The 19,767-nt window shown below is 43.3% G+C and overlaps 1 protein-coding gene across 7 annotated transcripts in view; it reads left to right on the top strand.

Annotated features, from left to right (window-relative positions):
* The window catches only part of LOC135203719 (coronin-1A-like), an 88,207-nt gene that overhangs the window by 17,406 nt on the left and 51,034 nt on the right, over nucleotides 1-19,767 (top strand). For 6 of the 7 annotated variants that reach the window (XR_010311999.1, XM_064233626.1, XM_064233627.1 and 3 more), the window contains exons 2-3: nucleotides 15,074-15,274; nucleotides 16,049-16,315. Coding sequence is in view for 6 of the 7 variants with exons in the window: in XM_064233626.1 (XP_064089696.1) it covers nucleotides 15,074-15,274; nucleotides 16,049-16,315 (468 nt within the window). In the remaining variant the exon portion in view is untranslated. Of the gene's footprint in view, nucleotides 1-3,345; nucleotides 3,409-15,073; nucleotides 15,275-16,048; nucleotides 16,316-19,767 lie in introns of all 7 variants that reach the window. The other variant, XM_064233624.1, reaches the window with a different exon arrangement.

A 19,767-nucleotide genomic window follows, 5' to 3' on the forward strand; every position in this document is an offset into this window, starting at 1 on the left:
TCTCGAGTAGACGTATATGCTTTCCCCCATTCAAAATCCTGGGATTAGTAATGAAAAAGTTTGTGGCGTCAAAGGAGACCGAGGATGACGTTAATAGCCCTCTTTTGGCCGGCCCAGGATTGGTTCACGGAGGTGGTAGAGTGGATCGTAGACTTTCCAAGATCCCTACCAAGAAGGACGGATCTTCTCAGACAACCACACTTCAAGAGGTACCATCAAAACCTCCCCGCTCTCGCTCTGACTGCCTTGCGGACTATCGAAAGACTTGTCAGAGCGAGAGGCTTTTCTCGCGAAGTGGCAGCGCGATCGCGAGAGCACGCAGAACCTCCACTACGAAAGTATACCAATCGAAGTGGGAGGTATTTAGAAGGTGGTGTAGATCCAAGAAGTTGTCCTCTCCACTACCTCTATAGCGGAAATTGCTGATTTCCTGCTATTCCTGAGAGAAAAATCTCATCTAGCCGTATCCACAATAAAGGGATACAAGAAGTATGCTCTCGGCTGTATCAGAATAGAGGATTGGATCTGGCAGATAATAAAGATCGCCACGATCTCATAAGGTCTTTTGAGACTTCAAAGTCTAAGGAACCAGTACCTCCGAACTGGAACCTAGACGTAGTCCTCAAGTTTCTGTCATCGGAAAGATTCGAACCTCCTCCTCTGGCATCGTTTAGAGACATCACCAGAAAATGCCTATTCCTATTATCTTTAGCTACGGCAAAGAGAATTAGTGAATTACATGCTCTGCAGGATAAAGTAGGATTCAAGGGAGACTCAGCTATTTGCTCGTTTAAGACCCTGTTTTTAGCGAAAAACGAGAATCCCACGAATCCCTGGCCTAAGTCATTCGAAGTCAAAGGCATGTCGAGTCTCGTAGGCAGAGAAGCAGAGAGGTCTCTATGCCCTGTTAGAGCTCTGAAGTTCTACCTTCAGAGAAAGCATCAGATGGGAGGCTCTAGACAAGGTCTTTGGTGCGCGGTAAAAGACCCCACAAGACTGATGTCCAAGAATGCGCTGGCATTCTTTGTAAGAAACGTCATTACAGACGCTCATAAGGTCTGTCCTGACGAACAGTTACAACTGTTGAGAGTAAAAGCTCATGAAGTGAGAGCTGTAGCGACGTCTCTCTCGTTTCATAAGAATATGTCGCTTAAAAACATCATAGATACGACATTTTGGAGATGCAACTCAGTATTGCATCTCATTACTTGAAAGACGTTCGTGTGACATATGAGAAGTGTTTTTCTCTAGGTCCTTTCGTATCGGCGGATACGATTCTGGGTACGGGAGCCGACACCAATCCTTAAATGTATATACTTTTCTTCTTTTGGATATGGTCTGGAGTCTCTTCGAACAATGGAGGACTTGGTTTAGCACGGGTCGGCCGTCTATGTTGTTCAGTAAGAGAATCTTGTCATATCCAATTAGATGAGTATAATTTTTTTTGAAAATTATGTATGTGTGCGTAGTGGTTTTGAGTTACGGTTGTTGTGACGAGTTCGGGGATAACTCGGAACAATCCTTAGTTCTAACATATGGTTAGGATCAGGTGGTCGGGATTGGTTGTGTGCTCCTTCATAAGGTGTATTGTCATATAAGTGGATCAGCACCCATTGACAAAGTCCTTTTAGGCTCTGCCGAGTAAGCGGATAAGACCCCATCGGCAGACCCACAAGAACTCTTGGCCATAGATCATATATCTCGCTAAAGTTCTTGAGGTGATGCAGACTACTGGGCAAACACCCAGAAGTTACCACCTATCAGGTAGAACCAAGGTTTTATTTATACCTACAACATATGTTGTTTACCTGTCTATTCCATATAGAAGCTGTCTCTTACCCTCCACCGAAGGGTGCCAATCAGCTATGTATATATCTGACAGGTAAGTTGATTGTATGAAAATGATATTGTTATGTTACAATAAAGTTTCATACATACTTACCTGGCAGATATATACAATTAAAGGCCCACCCAGCCTCCCCGCAGGAGACAGGTGGAAGAGAGAAAATATGATAGAAAACTGGATGGTTCCTAGTCCTGCCGCCCATAGGCGAGGCCGGTGAGATCACCTGACCTACCTAGTAGCGAGTGCGCGAAATTTGAATTTCTGTCGGGACGACGGAGTCTTAGCTATGTATATATCTGCCAGGTAAGTATGTATGAAACGTTTATTGTAACATAACAATATCATTTTTCAGCCCTGTGATTGGCTTATCAACAGCCAATCGGGAGCGTTGTAAGGGACAGGCCTAGATACCAGATGCATGGTTGATGTGAATCTACCATAACACCTCGAAGTAGATGACGCATAGATAACAAGCCAAACTAGCACCAGATACAGTGTCTTTTTAATATAAATTGCTTGACGGATACATTGAAATGTGTGTCGTTGAATTTCAACTTAGATTTCAGTTTACGTTGGAAGTGATGTCTGTGCGTCTAAATGTTTACACTTTCACGATTGTCAATGTATGCATAATGAGAGTTGAATGTTTATGTGGTCTGTGATATTGCAATGCTGCATGATGTATGTCTAAATTGTATTACAGAAGTGCCTAATTTTCATAAATTTTTAGCTATGGCTCTATAATTTAATTTAGCCATGTGTTCTTGTTTTCATTTCAATGCTCGTTCAGCGTTGATTTTTTCAAGTATCAAAGCCTACCCTTCGTGGGAGCCTATATATGTGAATATCTATAGAACAAGTGTTGTGGATTTCTAGATAACTAGGGTCACTTTCATCCTCGCATGTAGGACATAGTATGGAGGAAACAAGTGAATGTAGATGAAAAACAGAGTGTTACAAGTCTTAGGCTGTCAGTGATTCGCACAGGAGACTGCGATAGATTTTTAGAGCTTTGCATTTCAGTTGCACATGTGGCTTTCTGCTTACCAGTGTTTCGTTAAGCTTTATGATAGTGCTTTTTTACTTTTGTTACCTGTACCAGGCAAATAAAAGCGTTAAAATCTTGAGGATGTGCATTTGATAAAGATGACAGTGCTTAGCATGGTCTCGTAAATATATAAATGTCAGTTGCAGTCTGCGTAAAATAACTTTTGCTCCTCCCAGATTGTATGTCATCAGATTTGGTTTTGGATTTTATTGATTCATTTAGATGTTTTATTAACTTATCCATACTGAGGTTATAGACTATTTCTCAATATATTACTTTGTAGAGTTTAAAATGTAGGTTCTCATACTGTTGGAGTTGATTTTCTTAACTTAAACTGGCATAGATGTTGTCTGTAATTTAAGTGATGTCCTGATTAACCCTCACTCGTAAACTAGTGCATGTACGTAACTTGTTGATTGATGTGTTTCCTTATTTTGATTCTTTTTTGCAGTTCTGAGTGGTCCAATTTTGAAATACAGGTTCAATGCATATCCCAAAAATGCCAGCACATGCGGTATGTTGAATGGCTACAACGCAGGTTCATTAGTTTAGCCGGGAAAGGACAAATAAGCACTAGCCCCTTGTCGGCCACTTTGGTGTCGACAAGGCTCGTAGTCGAAGTGATAATCTTTTAGGAGAGAAGACTGTTAGCGTATACATTCAGTCGAGAAATCATGCACGCAGTGTATGTTAGCCGGCACGAGTATATCACCCAATTCCCTCTTCTCTTCTGTTTTCATTTGGTATGGTAGATTTTTATTATGTAAATTTGTCACTTATAGATTTTATTTTGTATAAAATTTTTTTACTTTTAATGCATGGCCTTATCATTTATTTATCCTTTCCCTGATTTTTTTTTTATTTTGCCTTAGTTACATTTTGATTTATTTTACTTACGTTAGTTTAGGTTGAAGTGATTGGACACTAGTTTTAAAGCTCAAATTAGAATTATCCTTGAATATATATATATATATATATATATATATATATATATATATATATATATATATATATATATATATATATATATATATATATATATATATTATTATATGTGTGTGTGTGTATATATATATATATATATATATATATATATATATATATATATATATATATATATATATATATATATATATATATATTAGTGCTTTGTTTCATTTAAGCTTAAGGGAAGAATAGCTTATAGATGCTTGGTGTTAGTTATAGGAAATATTGTAAGTACTTTTGACCAAGAAAAATTAACTCTAGGATGTGAATAAGAAAGTACACATATTACAAATTTGAGTTAAAGTATATTCTTTCTCAATATAACTGTAGTCCTCTGCTGTATTCCTTTTGATCCAATCTTTTCGTGACCGTAATTGTAAAACATTATTAATTTTGATTATTGAAGTGAAGGTACCCTAATCTAAATTTGGCCTAAGTTGATTCAGTTATTCAAGGTAATGTAGTGCATTTGAAGAATTAAGTTACATTCTTTGAACAGTGGTTGTATATACTAATTAACTCTAGGCATTTTTAACATTATATTGATAGGTTACTAATTTTTCTCATAGATTTAAGTTAATAACAATTTTAAGAATATGAATTATGTTGAGCTTTTTATCATTTATTTCATAAATACACAATAGGCACATATTCATTTTTAAGTTTATTTTTCAACATTTAATTTTTTCAATTTCATTTTGTAGACAGTACACTGAAACTTAGTCTTGATTTCTTGCTGTGCTTCCTACATATCTTTGAAGCTAAATTGTGTTGTCCTCATTTTCGTTAATCATTTTTGTCTCTTGTCAGTAAGCAAGTAAAAGTAAATTCTCCATCACTCTCGAGGTTCTTTGCCACCTCCCTTCGGCCCCGAGCTGCAACCCGATTCTTTCCTTTGACTGTATCTCTGTTCATATTCTCTTTCCTCCATCTTACGTTCCACCCTTTCCCAACAATTGTCTCAACATTGTTTTCAGCAATGAACAACCTCGTAGGTCCCAGCCCTTAGTCTTTGGCTTAAATCTTATATTCACATTTGTGTGAAAAAAAATTCTTGTTAATTTCTTGTTAAATTCTGTTAACTAGAGGCACTCTCCACTTATGAACGGCTGTTCGTGTCTTGACTTTTTCGTATGTCGAACTTGATATACTCAGAGTCAAAGTGTTGTACATTATCATTTATGTTTTTTCATACTAAAACACACTAGTATTGTACTGTATTTTACGGAGTAGTATTTTTGTACATGAACTTCCCTGACAGATATATACTTAGCTATAGTCTCTTGACGTTCCCGACAGAATTTCAAATCTCGCGGCACACGCGACAGGTAGGTCAGGTGGTCTACCTTACCCGCCGCTGGGTGGCGGATGTACGAACCACTCCCGTAAGCTTGTCAGATTTTTCTCTGTCGCGGGAACGATAACAACTGTTGTCGGTTCCTCTCGATAGTTTTTCGATTCTCGCTTGCCTGGAGTTAATTTGGACTTCTTTTGGTGACGTATTCGCTTTGTTTGGCTTGGCATACGCTGATTGTGGACCGGTTTGATTTTGAGTTTGATTTTCTTTAACGATGTCTGATCTAGAATCGGTAGTTAAAACTTCGGTTTTGTTTAGGGTTTGCGTGAATGAAGGATGTAAGGTGAGGTTGCCGAAAGCTTCGGTAGACCCCCACACGGTTTGCATGAAATGCAGGGGGAATGAATGTGCTTTTGCTAACCCTTGTAATGAATGTAAGGGATTGAATGAAGAAGAATATAAGGCTCTCTCTTCTTATGTTAGGAAGTTGGAACGTGATAGAGTGCGTAAGGCTTCCTCTAGAAGTTCTAGCAGATCTAGAATGAGTGAGTTGGATGTGGATCCTAATACTACTAACGTAGAATTAGAACCTTCTTCCCAAGTGGCAGCCCCGGCTCCCCGCACCGAAGCCGAAGATTCGCCTTCGGAGGCGGCAGCTCTGAAAGCCAAGAATCGTTCTATGGATCAGAAGATTCGTCAGTTGGAAGGTAAGGAGAGTGTTAGTGATCAGTGCAGTGTCCCCAGTGTTGTGGAGGGTGCGTCTGACCGGCTCCTTAGTGCCTCTAGGGCCTAGACCTCTTCCAGACTCCCAGTTCCAGTGGAGTAGGAAAGTCGAAAGCCGCAGGAGGGCTAGGGAGAGCCCCACCGGTCAGGCGTCCCCTCGGCAGATCCTGAAGTACGCTCCCAGGCTGCCTCGGATCGCTACAAGAAGGAGCTCCTACGCCAATGCTTCTCCTCTTCGTCGTCTCCCTCTCCCGAAGAGAGGTTGGAACTCCCCGGATGCGTCGCGCCCGTTGAAGAGGGCTTGGAAGGCTCCCTGCAGTCCTTTGGCTTCTAGTCCGGAGGTTTCCCGGAAGAATCGTCGGTGGAGGCGAAGAAACCCAAGAAATCTGTGATCGTTCTTCTTCTCGCGCTCGGCGCCTGCTTCCGAGGAAGAACAAGAAGATTCTCCTACGAGAGTACTCGCGGGACTTCAAGCTCAGATCACGGCGCTAGCAGACTCTCTAGCAGTTAGATCACGTAGGAAGAAGTACGTTTCTCTTCCGATCAAGAGATCTAGGCGCCGCTCTTCAGAGGATCGTTCTCCTTCATATGGGGAGGTTTTGTATGAAGGTGGGGGCTCGCGTGAGCGCTCCCATCGCTCGAGTGAGCGCCCTCGCTCGCGTGAGCGCCCTCGCTCGCCTGGCTCTCTTTCGATTTCAAGACGCCAAACATCGGTAGGACGCTCTATGGAGAAAGAAGTTTTTTCTCCAGATTGGATTCCCGCTTCCGGTAAGCGCACTGCACCTGCTCATCACGCGATTTCTTCAACTCCCTCGCGTGAAAACTTCTCCTCAGCAGCCTCAAGATTCTAGAAGGGCACCCTTATACTAGTTAGGGCGTTCTTCTTCCAGATGTCACTCTCCTCGAGTGTCGGATCGTGACTTCTCTCCTGACAGGCATCTAGAGTCTGGTAGGAGTGTGTGCATGATAGACGGCCTACTGTTAGCCGCTCCCCGCAAGGTAGGCGCCAAGAGCCTACTGCACATAGATCTCCTAGTAGGCGCTCGTCTCTTTTAAGGCGTCATACTCCTGATTATTCTCCTAGGGCAGACAACAAGAGTCTTTCAAGCGCCCTTCTCCGTGTAGGCGCTCTCCGCTTCTAGGCGCACTCTCCTGACGTTTGTCTCTGGTAGGCACCAGGAATCCCGGAAGCGCCTTCTCCAAGTAGGCGTTCTCGTTAGTTTTGAAGCGCCCATTCTCTTGAATGTTACCCTCGTTGTTAGACGTCAAGAGTCTCGCAAGCAGCCTTCTCCTAGTAGGCGCATTTCGCCTTCCAGTAGGACTTCCGTTGATCGTACGCAACTGGACAGGTATGGAGAGCCGCGCAAGCGCTCGCTCTCGATAGGCGCTCTTCTCCTGGCAGCCGCTCGCCTAGGATAGGCGCATAGAGTATAGTAGGCGCTCGCCTCCTCGTAAGCGCCCATCCTGTGGATGTTTCCGAGGATTCTCGGAGTAGGAGCCCTACCTCTCCTTCGGCTGAGATTCCGTATACCTCGAAGAGGGAGTCTCATCGTAGACTTCCCAGATCTTCTCATCGTTCTCCAGTGGATGTGAACTCTTCTAAGCAGAGACGAGGGCGTCCAACCTCTCGCTCAACTCCTGCTAGGATCCCTTCGTCACATAAGGATCTTCCGCGCTTCGCCTCGAGAAGACGTCCTAGAAGGTTCGGATGAGGAACCGAACACTTCTGCTGCTGTCTCTTCTTACAAGAAGCTTACAGAGCTACTTTTACAAGTTTTGGGGATTCCCTTACGCCTACGGCTCCTCCTTCTCCTCACTCACTTTTTTCAACGGCGAAGACAGCGAAGAGTTCTTCTTGTGTGAGGATGAAGCCAACTCTTTCTATGAAGAAGGCACTGAGGAGTTTTGGTTCCTGGATGGCTTCCAAAGAAGAAGCGGGGAAAACGATGTTCGCTTTTCCTCCTTTCGAAGTTATCAGGAACCGCGCTGGGTTTCTGGTAGCGAAACAGGAGAGCCCTTAGGATTGGGTCTACCGTCTTCGGCTGATTCGGATTTTTTCGGCACTGGTAGATTCGACAAGGAGAACTGCCCTTAACTCTGCTAAGACGACTTGGGCAATGAATGAATTGGATCATTTGCTCAAAGGTATGTTTAGAGTGCTAGAAGTATTTAACTTCCTTGATTGGTCGTTGGGAGTCTAGCCAAGAAAATTGAAGTGCCAGAGTCAATTTCGCCAGAAGATCTTATGTGTGTTTTGTCTTGTATGGACAAGTCGGTAAGAGACGGAGCGAGTGAAATCGCCTCCCTTTATGGGGCCGGGATCGTGTGAAGAGAGGTCGGTTTTTTATTGTTCCTTCTTAACGAAGTCGGTCTCCCATGCTCAGAGGTCTTCTTTGCTGTTTGCTCCTCTGTCTACTCAGTTGTTCCCGAAACATCGAGTGCAGGACATTTCGAGGTCACTTTCGGCCAAAGCCACCCAGGACCTTTTGGCACAGTCGGCAAGAAAACCTCGCCCTTCCTTCCCTACCAAGGCTAAGAAGGAAAAGGCAAGTGTTCGAGAACCCTTTCGAGGGGCATCTTCATCAAGAACCTCTACGTTTAGAGGTCGTAGACCTTCAAGAAGGGGTAAGACTTTCGCCAAGTCTGTTAAAGCCCCCAAATAACTTGCAAGTCCTTCAATCAACGGTGGGCGCCAGACTCTTAGAGTTTGCAGAAGTCTGGGCCAAAAAGGGGCGGATCCTTGGACCCTTTCTATTTTGAGGAGAGGTTACCTCATCCCTTTCGTCGAAAGACCTCCCTTGACGGCCATCCCAAGGGAACTGACGGCCAGGTACAGAGACCCATCATGAATCAAGCTCTCCATCTAGCAGTAGATCAGATGCTGGAGAAAGGGGCTATCGAACTAGTGACAGACCATCATTCATCGGGCTTCTACAAACCGCCTTTTCCTAGTTCCGAAGTCCTCAGGGGATGGAGACCGGTGTTGGATGTAAGCGCCCTGAACTTCTTCGTAGAAAAGAAGAAGTTCACGATGGAAACGCCTTCATCAGTGCTGGCAGCACTTCGTCCAGGGGACTGGATGGTTTTCCTTGGATTTACAGGACGCTTACTTCCACGTACCGATCCATCTTCCTCGAGGAAGTTTCTCAGATTCATGATGGGGGGGAAAATTTTTCAGTTCAGGGCTCTGTGTTTCGGCCTCTCGACGGCCCCTCAAGTGTTCACGGGATTTTGAGGAATGTGGCTCAATGGCTTCATTTGAAAGGGGTGAGGATATCCATGTACCTCGACGATTGGCTAATAAGGGCCAATTCAGAAGATCGTTGTTTGAAGGACTTACAAGTAACTTTAGAATTGACGAAGGCTTTGGGACTTCTCGTCAATTTCAAGAAGTCATCACTAATTCCCGAGCAAGAGTGTGTGTATCTCGGGATACAGATGAACTCTCTGAGTTTTCGGGCTTTTCCCTCGCAGGAAAGGATAGCCCGAGGATTCAGAGAGTAACAACCTTCTTAGGGAAAAGAAAAGTATGCCCACAGTGAGGAGTGGATGAGTCTGCTGGACGTCTCTCTCTGGAGCAATTCGTTTTCCCTAGGAAGGTTGCAACCTGAGACCCACTCCAATTCTTTCTTCATCGGAATTGGAGTCGTCGTTCTCAGATTTGACGTTCTCCCCTGTCGTTATCCCAGGACATCAAGAAACATCTCTTATGGTGGACAGATCCCAACCTCTTTGCGAAGGGACTGTCTCTTCAATCACAGACCCCAACCTGGTGTTGTTCTCCGACGCGTCGGACATGGGGGTGGGGGGGGGTGCAACTCTTGGGAACCAGCGAAGTGTCAGGTACCTGGGTGGGGGGGGACCAGGTAGCCTGGCACATCAACAGAAAGGAGTTGATGGCTGTGTGGTTGGCTCTGAAGGCTTTCGAGCCCAAAGTCAGAAGATCGTAGTGCAGGTCAACGCGGACAACACTACAGCTCTGGCATACATCAGGAAACAGGGGGGACGCATTCCTTCTCCCTGTACGAGACAGCAAGAGACCTTCTTCTGTGGGCAGAAGAAAGAGGAATCAAGCTTCTCACCAGGTTCGTGCAGGGAGAAAGGAATGTAAGAGCAGATCTCCTCAGCAGGAAAGATCAGGTCCTTCCCACAGAGTGGGACCCTTCATCTGGATGTATGCCAGAGCCTGTGGAAGTTATGGGGCAGGCCACACGGGGCAGGCCACACATAGACCTCTTTGCCACGTCAAAGAACAAGAGGCTGGATCCTTACTGCTCTCCGATATCAGATCCAGAGGCAGTAGCAATAGATGCTCTTCTCTAGACTGGAACGGACTCAACGTCTACGCTTTCCCCCTTCAAGATCCTGGGCTAACCATCAAGAAGTTCGTAGAGTCCGATTCAACGAGAATGACCTTAATCGCTCCCTTTTGGCCGGCCCAAGAATGGTTCACAGAGGTACTGGAATGGTTGGTGGACCTTCCAAGATCGCTCCCGCTAAGGAGCGATCTACTCAGACCAACCCCACTTCGGACAGGTTACCACAAAAATCTCCTCGCAGTCTCAGTCTTGGACTGGTTTCAGACTGTCCAAAGTTTGGTCAGAGCGAAAGGCTTTTCAGCAACAGCTGCTAAAGCAATCGCAAGAGCGAGGAGACCTTCCACCTTGCGTGTATACCAGTCAAAGTGGGATGTCTTCAGACGTTTGGTGCAAGAGGAAGAACATTTCCTCTTCCAGTACCTCTGTGACCCCAAATTGCGGATTTCCTTATTTTCCTCAAAGAAGAATGTCATCTGGTTGTGTCAACTATTAAGGGATACCGCAGTATGTTGGCGGCGGTATTTCGGCATAGAGGCTTAAATATATCCGATGATAAGGACCTGCATGATCTTATTAGATCATTTGAAACCATTAAGCGTCCTCATGTAGTACCGAACTGGAATCTAGACGTAGTCCTACAATTCCTTGGATCGTCTAGATTCGAACCTCCTGGCTTAGCCTCTTTCAAGGATTTGACGAAGAAGGCTATCTTCCTTTTGGCCCTAGCTACAGCTAAGAGAGTGAGTGAGCTCCAAGCTATTGAGGGCAATGTAGGGTTTAAGGAAGATTCTATGGTGTGTTCATTTCTTCCAAGTTTCCTGGCAAAGAATGAAAACCCATCACGCCCTTGGCCAGGAGCTTTGAAGTTCGTAGTTTTATCTTTTCTAGTAGGGGAAGAGCCTGAAAGAACTCTTTGCCCTATGAGAATTATGAAGTATTTTCCTTAAGAGGAAGGAACAACTTAAGGCTAATCAAGATGTGCTTTGGTGCTCCGTAAAGGACCCCACTCGGCCCATGTCGAAGAATGCTCTTTCCTTTTTTCTGAGAAGCCTTATTACAGAGGCACATGTTGCCTGTAAGGAAGATCATTTTAGACTACTGAAAGTGAAAGCTCACGAGGTGAGAGCCATCGCAACTTCGCTTGCATTCAGAAAAAATATGTCTGTGCGGAACTTGATGGAGGCGACTTTTTGGAGATGCCAATCGGTTTTCGCAAACCACTACCTACGTGATGTAAAAATCACATATGATAAATGCTTCGCCCTTGGGTCCTTTCGTATCGGCGGATTCGGTGCTGGGGCAGGGAGCTGAAACTTATCCTGTGTAAATTTTTTAAATGTTACCCTATATTTTATATTGTTGTTTTTGGTGTCTGAAAGAGGTTTGCAGGAGGCACCTCTTTTTGTCGTAATATTAACCCTTTGTATTTTGGTTAGGTGGTCTGGTGGGTTTTGGCTCCTTGCAGAGGTAGTGGTAAGGATCTGTTAGGTAAGCGGACAAGGTCCCTCTAAACAGCATCCGACTTGGATTCTACCACAATAGGGGATCACATATCCCCAGTGGTAGATCCGAGAGTCTTTCAGCATCAGGTCACGTCCTAGCTGTAGCTCTCCAGGCAATGCAGACTCAGAGATAGTATCTATGAAGTCTTCATCCTGAAAAGGTGAGAACCAAGGTTTTTATATCCTACAACATTAGTTGTTTCCCGTCTTACCTGTATTATTGAGCTGTCTCTTACCCTCCACCAAGGGTGCCAATCAGCTAAGTATATATCTGTCAGGGAAGTTCATGTACAAAAATGATATTGTTTAAACTACAATAAAGTTTTGTACATACTTACCTGGCAGATATATACGATTAATGGCCCACCCAGCCTCCCCTCAGGAGACAAGTGGAAGAGAAAAATCTGACAAGCTTACGGGAGTGGTTCGTACATCCGCCACCCAGCGGCGGGTAAGGTAGACCACCTGACCTACCTGTCGCGTGTGCCGCGAGATTTGAAATTCTGTCGGGAACGTCGGAGACTATAGCTAAGTATATATCTGCCAGGTAAGTATGTACAAAACTTTATTGTAGTTTAACAATATCATTTTATTAATACTAATGACATATAAAAACCTAAATGCATTAAGTACAGTAAGAGACCTATGATTATACAATAAAGTACAGTTTTAATTTACGATCACAGTCGTTTGTATCTCTGGAAGTTCGTAAATAGAGGAGTGTCTATTTTTTCCTCTTTTCACTTTGTCAGACGAATTAGTGTTTAAATTACCTTGAACAGCACTACATGTACGAGACCTGAATTCTTCAGTAGGTCACTTACAAAATATTCCACTTATGAATTCCATAAGACCAGCCTAATGCAAACATGGCAATTTCTAGAAAGTTTTTTCAGTACGAAAAACGTCACACCTGTATCCACAAAATTATGATGAACAGCAAAATTTATACATACAGTTTGGATTCATTGCTCTTCGTCCACAATGGTGCTTGTCTGTCCTGTGTTTCATACTTAGCTTGGTGGGGATGTGTGTGATTGTAAATAGTTGTGCTACTTGGCCTTGTTATTTACGCATCACCTACTCCGAGATGCTGGTTACTAAACACCGTACGGTCAATGTAAAGTAGACTGCTGCATAAAGGTATCAATTATCGATACAATTTGTTGACCACACAATACAGAAGTGGTTGTACATATATAATACTTTGATCCCCAAGGGTCTAGTACTAATCACGGCATCCCAAGGAGCTTCTGCCATATTTAGTACTAACACCTTGGAGTAGGTGACACGTAGATAACCCAAAGTAGCACCATAAATAGTCTAGTTTTAGGAATAGCTGAGAGTGTAAATATCAGTATATAATCTGGTTAGTTTAGCTGATGTGCATTTTACGAATTACTTAACCTTTCTTGCTTGGGGTTTTTCTTAGTGGTTTACAATTGTCTTGTAGTGTGAAGATGCTGTATGTATGTGTACTACACGTGTAAAAACATTTGATACAGAGACGAACTTACGGTTTGTTATAGAATACTACTTTACTGTATTCTTGCATAACTAGTACAAGTACATACACCTTGAATATAGGGAAGTTATAAATTGCAGGACATCAAACATGCTTTTATCTCAAATAAGATATCTAGCTGTTCTGAACTAAAGGTAATGAATGCACATCTAGATCTTCAATTTTACATGTGAAACAGTCTAGAACATGCTCATTTTTTTTCATACACTGTCATTTTTTTAACATTTCCTCCATTTCAGCAACTTGATATCATTCAAGAAACAGGTATAGATGCTTCCTTCCCACTAATTTGTGTATACATACCTCTTGACCTGAGTTTGACCATTTTAATTCTGTACAAAATGTGACCCGATTATAATCGTTTATATTGTGTGTGTGACACCATGCTTGAGTGCCAGTAATTCTTCTCCCTCCAGATACCTTGGCTAAAGTCATCTGATTTTTAAAATCAAATCCTTTTAGACAACACTAGCTCCTCTTCTCTCCATTTTCACTAGGCACGAAACTACTTGTTAGTAGTTCAGCATCTTGTGAGCCTTCTTGGTTCAGTGATTTAGGTTATGTAACCTTTATGTACTTGGTAGTATACGAGTGACTTGTTTAAAAGTTGCAGTGACAGCACCCTGCCTCTCTTACTTAAATAACTAACGAGACTTGTGACGTTTACTTGCATAAACAACTAGACTTGACACTAAACAATATTACGTATTTATGTTGTAGTAGTGGAATTATTCGGCAATGGGATGGCAATGGCTATATTATTCCACTTTTGTTGTGTTCATTACAGCAACAGACACATTGCAACCTATAAACTTGCTATTATTGACAAATGTATATGTATATATATTGTATGTATATACAAGGACACTTCAGGTTTACAAAATATTAACATTACCATTTTAACATTAATCTGTATGATCTAATCATGACACGACTACATACTCTTGCGCAAAGAACGTACTATTTGCAGGCATCATGGCCTGCATTAGTTTTGTAGAGAATGATTATAATCTTCAACTATATTTATGTAGAGTTCATGCTTGTTAGCTGAAGGATATCAAACTGAAGAAACTGGATTTTCATTCAAAGTACCATTTGCTATCAAGTTGACTTATATAAGAGATATGGTCACATTTACCACCCATTGTGGATTTGGAGTCCATGGCCACAGTGTTATTATATCAGTGTCTTGTTGTGCCAACACCTTTAGGAATGTCAGAGTATTACAATGACTCTGGCAGCATTCTTAAGATATTGGAAAGATTTGCTATTTATGGTGATTAAAAGTGTTCAAAATCTTTATAAACCTGGTGTTACTTGACTGCAGTATCTTGCAGGAAGGAAAGTAATTCACTTTAATATTATAATAAACTTTTTTTTTTTTTTTTTTACTTCAGGTTTATGTTGCATCAATATAAATTGAATTAGCAGAAAATTTGTATTTGTGGTCATTTATAATTTTTCACTGCCCTGACTTGAAACTAAAGGAATTAAATATTATTTTCTTCAAAGCCTGTCATTTCTTTATTTGTAAATATAAACTGTTCATATGATTATTTTTCTACTTATAGTTGGACATAGATGGAGACGGGTTAAGCTCAATAAAACTGACTGGATGACGTTTGCATGATTGATTTGCAAACATCTTTGCCCAGGGTTGTAAATAGAAGGGTTTTAGCAGATAGAGCTAACAGCATTCGTTTGCAATTGATCTTTAAAACATAGAATAGCTGCATATTCACACTAACATCGCATGTCGTTGTAAGTATGGCAAGCTTTCGGGCTTGGCTTTCCAGCGTTTAATCGCAAGTTCCGTGCCCCCGCAGCAAAATACCTTTCGAGGGATAAGGTCTTCCAAATTTCGACATGTGTTCGGCAAAGGGTCCAGGAAGGAGAATTGCTACGAGAATGTACTCATCACACAGAAGGCTCACGACACGGCCGCCTGCGCCGCCAACCCCAAGTTTGTCGCGATTGTCGTCGAGGTGGCCGGAGGGGGAGCGTTTATTGTTCTGCCCTTAGACAAGGTTCGTACCTGCCTGTACATCACTGATTTGCTTTTTTAGGTGTTTTCATTTTCTTTGGAAACCTGTTGAGGTCCTCAGTGGCCTCTTTTTGTTTAAGATTGTTTGTAAGTTGATTACTGTAGTACTCATCATGCCTATTCAAATACACTATATTATGAAGTCAATACAGTACAGTAAGTTTTTCATGCTAAAACACAGTTAACTCTACATACAGTACTGTATTTTATAGAATAGGCATGCAGAACAAAATTTGAATGAACGGGTGCAAAGGGGAGCACGCCGAACACAATTTTAATTTGCGACCATGTTTGTTTGTAAGTTGAATATATATCAGACTTGGAAAATCAATTGTGATTATGGGAATGGCTCAATTGATACAGCAGTCTCTCATGGGTACAGTGTAGGCATTACTTAAGGATCTTTGCAGTGTCCCTTCATCCCCATTTCATTCCTATTACTGCACCTCAATTCATATCTTTTTTCCCTCTTGTGATCTACCCTCTCCTAATAACTTCATAGTGCAGCTGCAAGGTTTTCTTCTTATTACACCTGTTAACCTTTATACTCTCAATTTTCCTTTCAGCACTGGATGACCTTGTTGGTCCCAGCATTGGCCTTTGGCCTAAATTTTATTCTATTCTACTCGAGCATTGCAATTAATGATGATAAATTTGTAGGACGTACACATATATAATAGTTTGGCAAAGTAGTAGTGGTGTTGAGTAATTGTCGGTGAATACGGCATTCTCATACTGGCCCTTTCAATGCCAACAGACGGGCCGTATAGATGTGGGCACCCCTAAGGTCACGGGGCATGCAGGACCAGTGCTGGACATAAAATGGTGCCCGTTCAACGATAATCTCATAGCTTCGGCTTCAGATGATTGTACAATCAAGTTGTGGCATATACCGGACGGAGGCTTAAAGTCAAGTATAACGGAACCTTTGGTCGACTTGCAAGGACACCAACGGAGAGTCTCCATTATAGAGTGGCATCCGACAGCTGAGAATGTGCTGTTCTCCGCGGGTTATGATTACCAGGTAACGTAGTAGGGATAGCATTACGAACGTGTGACTTATTTAGACATTGCTTTACTCTGCTGTTGAAGGGGAGATTATGTAAGATCATTCAGACTTCATAGTTTGTTCATGAAACTTACTTGGCAGATATATATATAGCTGTATTCTCCGAAGTCCGACAGAATTTCAAAACTCGCGGGGCACGCAGTGGGCGGCCAGGTGGTAGTACCCATTCCCGCCGCTGGGAGGCGGATATCAGGAACCATTCCCATTTTCTATTCATATTTTTTCTGTCGCGGTCGGTAAACACCTGTTTACAGACCTCCGCCCAGGATTTTTAGGATTTTTTGGATTTTGGCTCGTTATAAGTATCTGGATTGACTTTTGGTTTTGACTCTGGATTGTTGGATGGCATACGCGATAGTGACTGTTTTTGGATTTTGGATTGGCTTTCTAATGAACGTGATGTCGGGATCAAGTTCCGTTAGCTTCAGAGTGTGTGAGAAGTGATTGCAAGGTGAGGCTACCGAAATCATCGGTAGACCCCCACAGTATGTATGGGGTGTAGGGGGCATGTTTGTTTGCTGGTTGATCGTTGCATTGAATGCAAAAGTTTGACTGAGGATGAATGGAAGGTGTATGAATCCTATCGGCGTAAGTGGAGTGCGATAGGATCAGGAGGTCTTCCTCCAAGAGCGGTTCTACGAAAGGTAAGGGAAGTAACATTTCTCCTATTTTAACACCAGTAGAATTTGCTTCACTAATCCTGTGTTGTTGCCTGAGGGCCCTAGTTCTGTGTCTGGAGAAGGTAATGCCCTTTTCAAACATCTAACTCACCTGGTAGTTATATATATACTTACGTCCCTGACGTCACGGCAGAATTTCAAAACTCGCGGCAATCGCCGATTGGGTAGTCAGGTGCACCACCTGTGCGCCCTCTACCAGGTACGTAGCACCATACCAACATTCCTCAGATCTTCCCTGCCGCCGCTACGGTGACATCGTTGGAACTTCGCTCGTTATAGCCCGTGTCTTTTGCAGTATTATTTGGTGAAGTACACTTTGGCTTTGCTTTCGCTTGATTGGATTTTGATTCGTTTCGATATTGTTGGTTTGACCTTTGCTTGTTTTTGATCTCTCTTTTTGATTTCTCATCATGTCTGATTCTGCTTCAAGTTTGAGAATGTTTGTGTGAAAGGTTGCAAGACTAGACTTGCTAAATCCTCTTTAGATCCTCATTCTATTTGTAGTAAATGCAGAGGAAAAGTTTGTGAGATAGGTGATAGATGTGATGAATGTGTGGGCTTGCCTGAGACTGAATGGATTGAATATTACCGCTATGTGCGTAAATTAGAGAAGGATAGGAAAGGAGAGCGAAGAAGACCTTGTCTCGCTCCTCCATAGACAGTCAAGGAATAGATAGTTCTCTATCCCTCGATAATCCTATGATCCTCCCCTCCGTTGTACATTACCAAATCCAGTTTCCCCAGAAACAGGTAAAAGTCCATCATTACAGGACATGATGACGGGCCATTCAAGCCCTTGGGTCAACGGGTAGAATCCCTGGCACAAGACAGGGATAAATTATGGTCTAATATGAGAGATATTAAAGTGAATAGTGAAAATTAGTGCAAGTGCAGTGGAGGGTGCGGCCGCTCGGACTTGTCGTGCTCCTAGTCTAGACCTCTTCCAAGCTCACCAACCCCTGTGAAGAAGGAAAGTCGACCGACGAAGGGAGGCGAGAGGTTTTAGCTCCCGAGCGGTCGTCCCCTCGAGCGTACCTGTAGACGATCCCCAGGACGTCACCCTCGCTATAGGAAAGGCGAGGTTAAAGTGTTTTCTTCGTATTCTGACGACGCAGTACCCAGACGGGGCTGGCGTCAGACTTCTAAATCCAGGGACCCATTAAAAGGAAATCCCAGGACGGACCGAGCGTATTGATACTGGACGCCAGGACGATATACGTCAAGAGCGTCCAGGATGTAGTCATTGGAGCAGCCCGAGCGCTTCCCTTCAGGTTCCGATATTTTTGCTCTCCTACCAAATTAAGGGACGTCGCACAAGCGACCATGCGTCTTTGGTAGGAGGCAAGGAAATATTGGAAAGGGGAAACCTCGGTGCAAACTGCAACTCCGGATCGTTTCTCTTTCGATTCCGATGCTTGCTCTCCTGCCAAATCAAGACGCATGATGTCGCACAAGCGGCCGTCGTCTTTGGCAGGAAGTAAGGAAGGATCGGACGAAGGAGACTTTCGGTGCGTGCTACAACTCCTGTTCGCTTCCGTTTCGTCTCCGATGTTTGCTCTCCTACCAATATAAGACGTAAGATACCGCACAGGCGGCCGTCGTCTTTGGTAGGAGTAAAGGAAGCATCGGACGATTGGATGCCTTCAGTGCATGCTCCTGCTCCTCCTTCGGATTGGCGTTCTTCAGGCCTTTCATCTCAAGACGAACAGAATGAAGAGAGAGAGATTGACTTTGCAACTTCTCTAGTCCCTGTTTTTCCCAGCAGCAGAAGCTCCACAGTTTTCCGTACTGCAAGATTTTAAGCAGAAACTCCTCTCTTATGCAGTCATATCAACCTGCTACTCTTACTGTTAAACGCCAGGACGAAAAACAGGACGAAAAACGTCTTGAAACACAAGACGCCAGGATGAAAAACATCTTGAAGCAAGACAGCAGGACGATAAGCGTCTTGAAGCAAGACGCCAGGACGAAAGAAGTCTTGAAGGAAGACACCAGGACGAAAAACGTCTGGAAGCAAGACGCCAGGACGAAAAACGTCTTGAAGCAAGACGCCAGGACGAAAAACGTCTTGAAGCAAGACGCAAGGACGAAAAACGTCTTGAAGCAAGACGCCAGGACGAAAAAAACGTCTTGAAGCAAGACGCCAGGACGAAAATCGTCATGAGCAGGACGACAGGACACCAGGCATCAAGGTACTGGACGACAAGACTCCAGGCATCAAGAAACTGGACAGCAGGATGCACGAACGCAACATGACATCACTACATCAGTTGTGTCTCAATCAGAAGAAAGGAATGAAGACATCCCCCATTCTCCTTTGATCAGATGCAAGTCGTTTCCGAGGAAGAATATCAAACAGATCTACAACCTTCAGCAGATCTTAAAAGGCTTATGAAAGTTTTTGCGGAACTTTTTCCAGAAAGTTTTGTGCCAGCTGCCCCTCGTTCTCCACCTCAGAGTTCACTTTAGGGAGGCTTCTAAAGAATCCGACTTTACGAAGATGGTATTATCGCGCTCTTCGAAAAGAGCCTTGAAATTAATGAAGGAATGGATGGACTCTAAGAAAGACCAGGGAAAAACAGCTTTCTCATTTCCTCCGGCCAGATTAGCTTCCAGATCCAGCATCTGGTACGACACTGGAGAAGTCCTAGGTTTGGGAGTTCCAGCTTCTTCCCATGGGGACTTCTCTAGTCTTGTGGACTCTTCTCGTCGGACGGCCATGGGGAA

Source organism: Macrobrachium nipponense, chromosome 36 (assembly GCF_015104395.2).
Source record: "Macrobrachium nipponense isolate FS-2020 chromosome 36, ASM1510439v2, whole genome shotgun sequence".
NCBI classification, from domain to species: Eukaryota; Metazoa; Arthropoda; class Malacostraca; order Decapoda; family Palaemonidae; genus Macrobrachium; species Macrobrachium nipponense.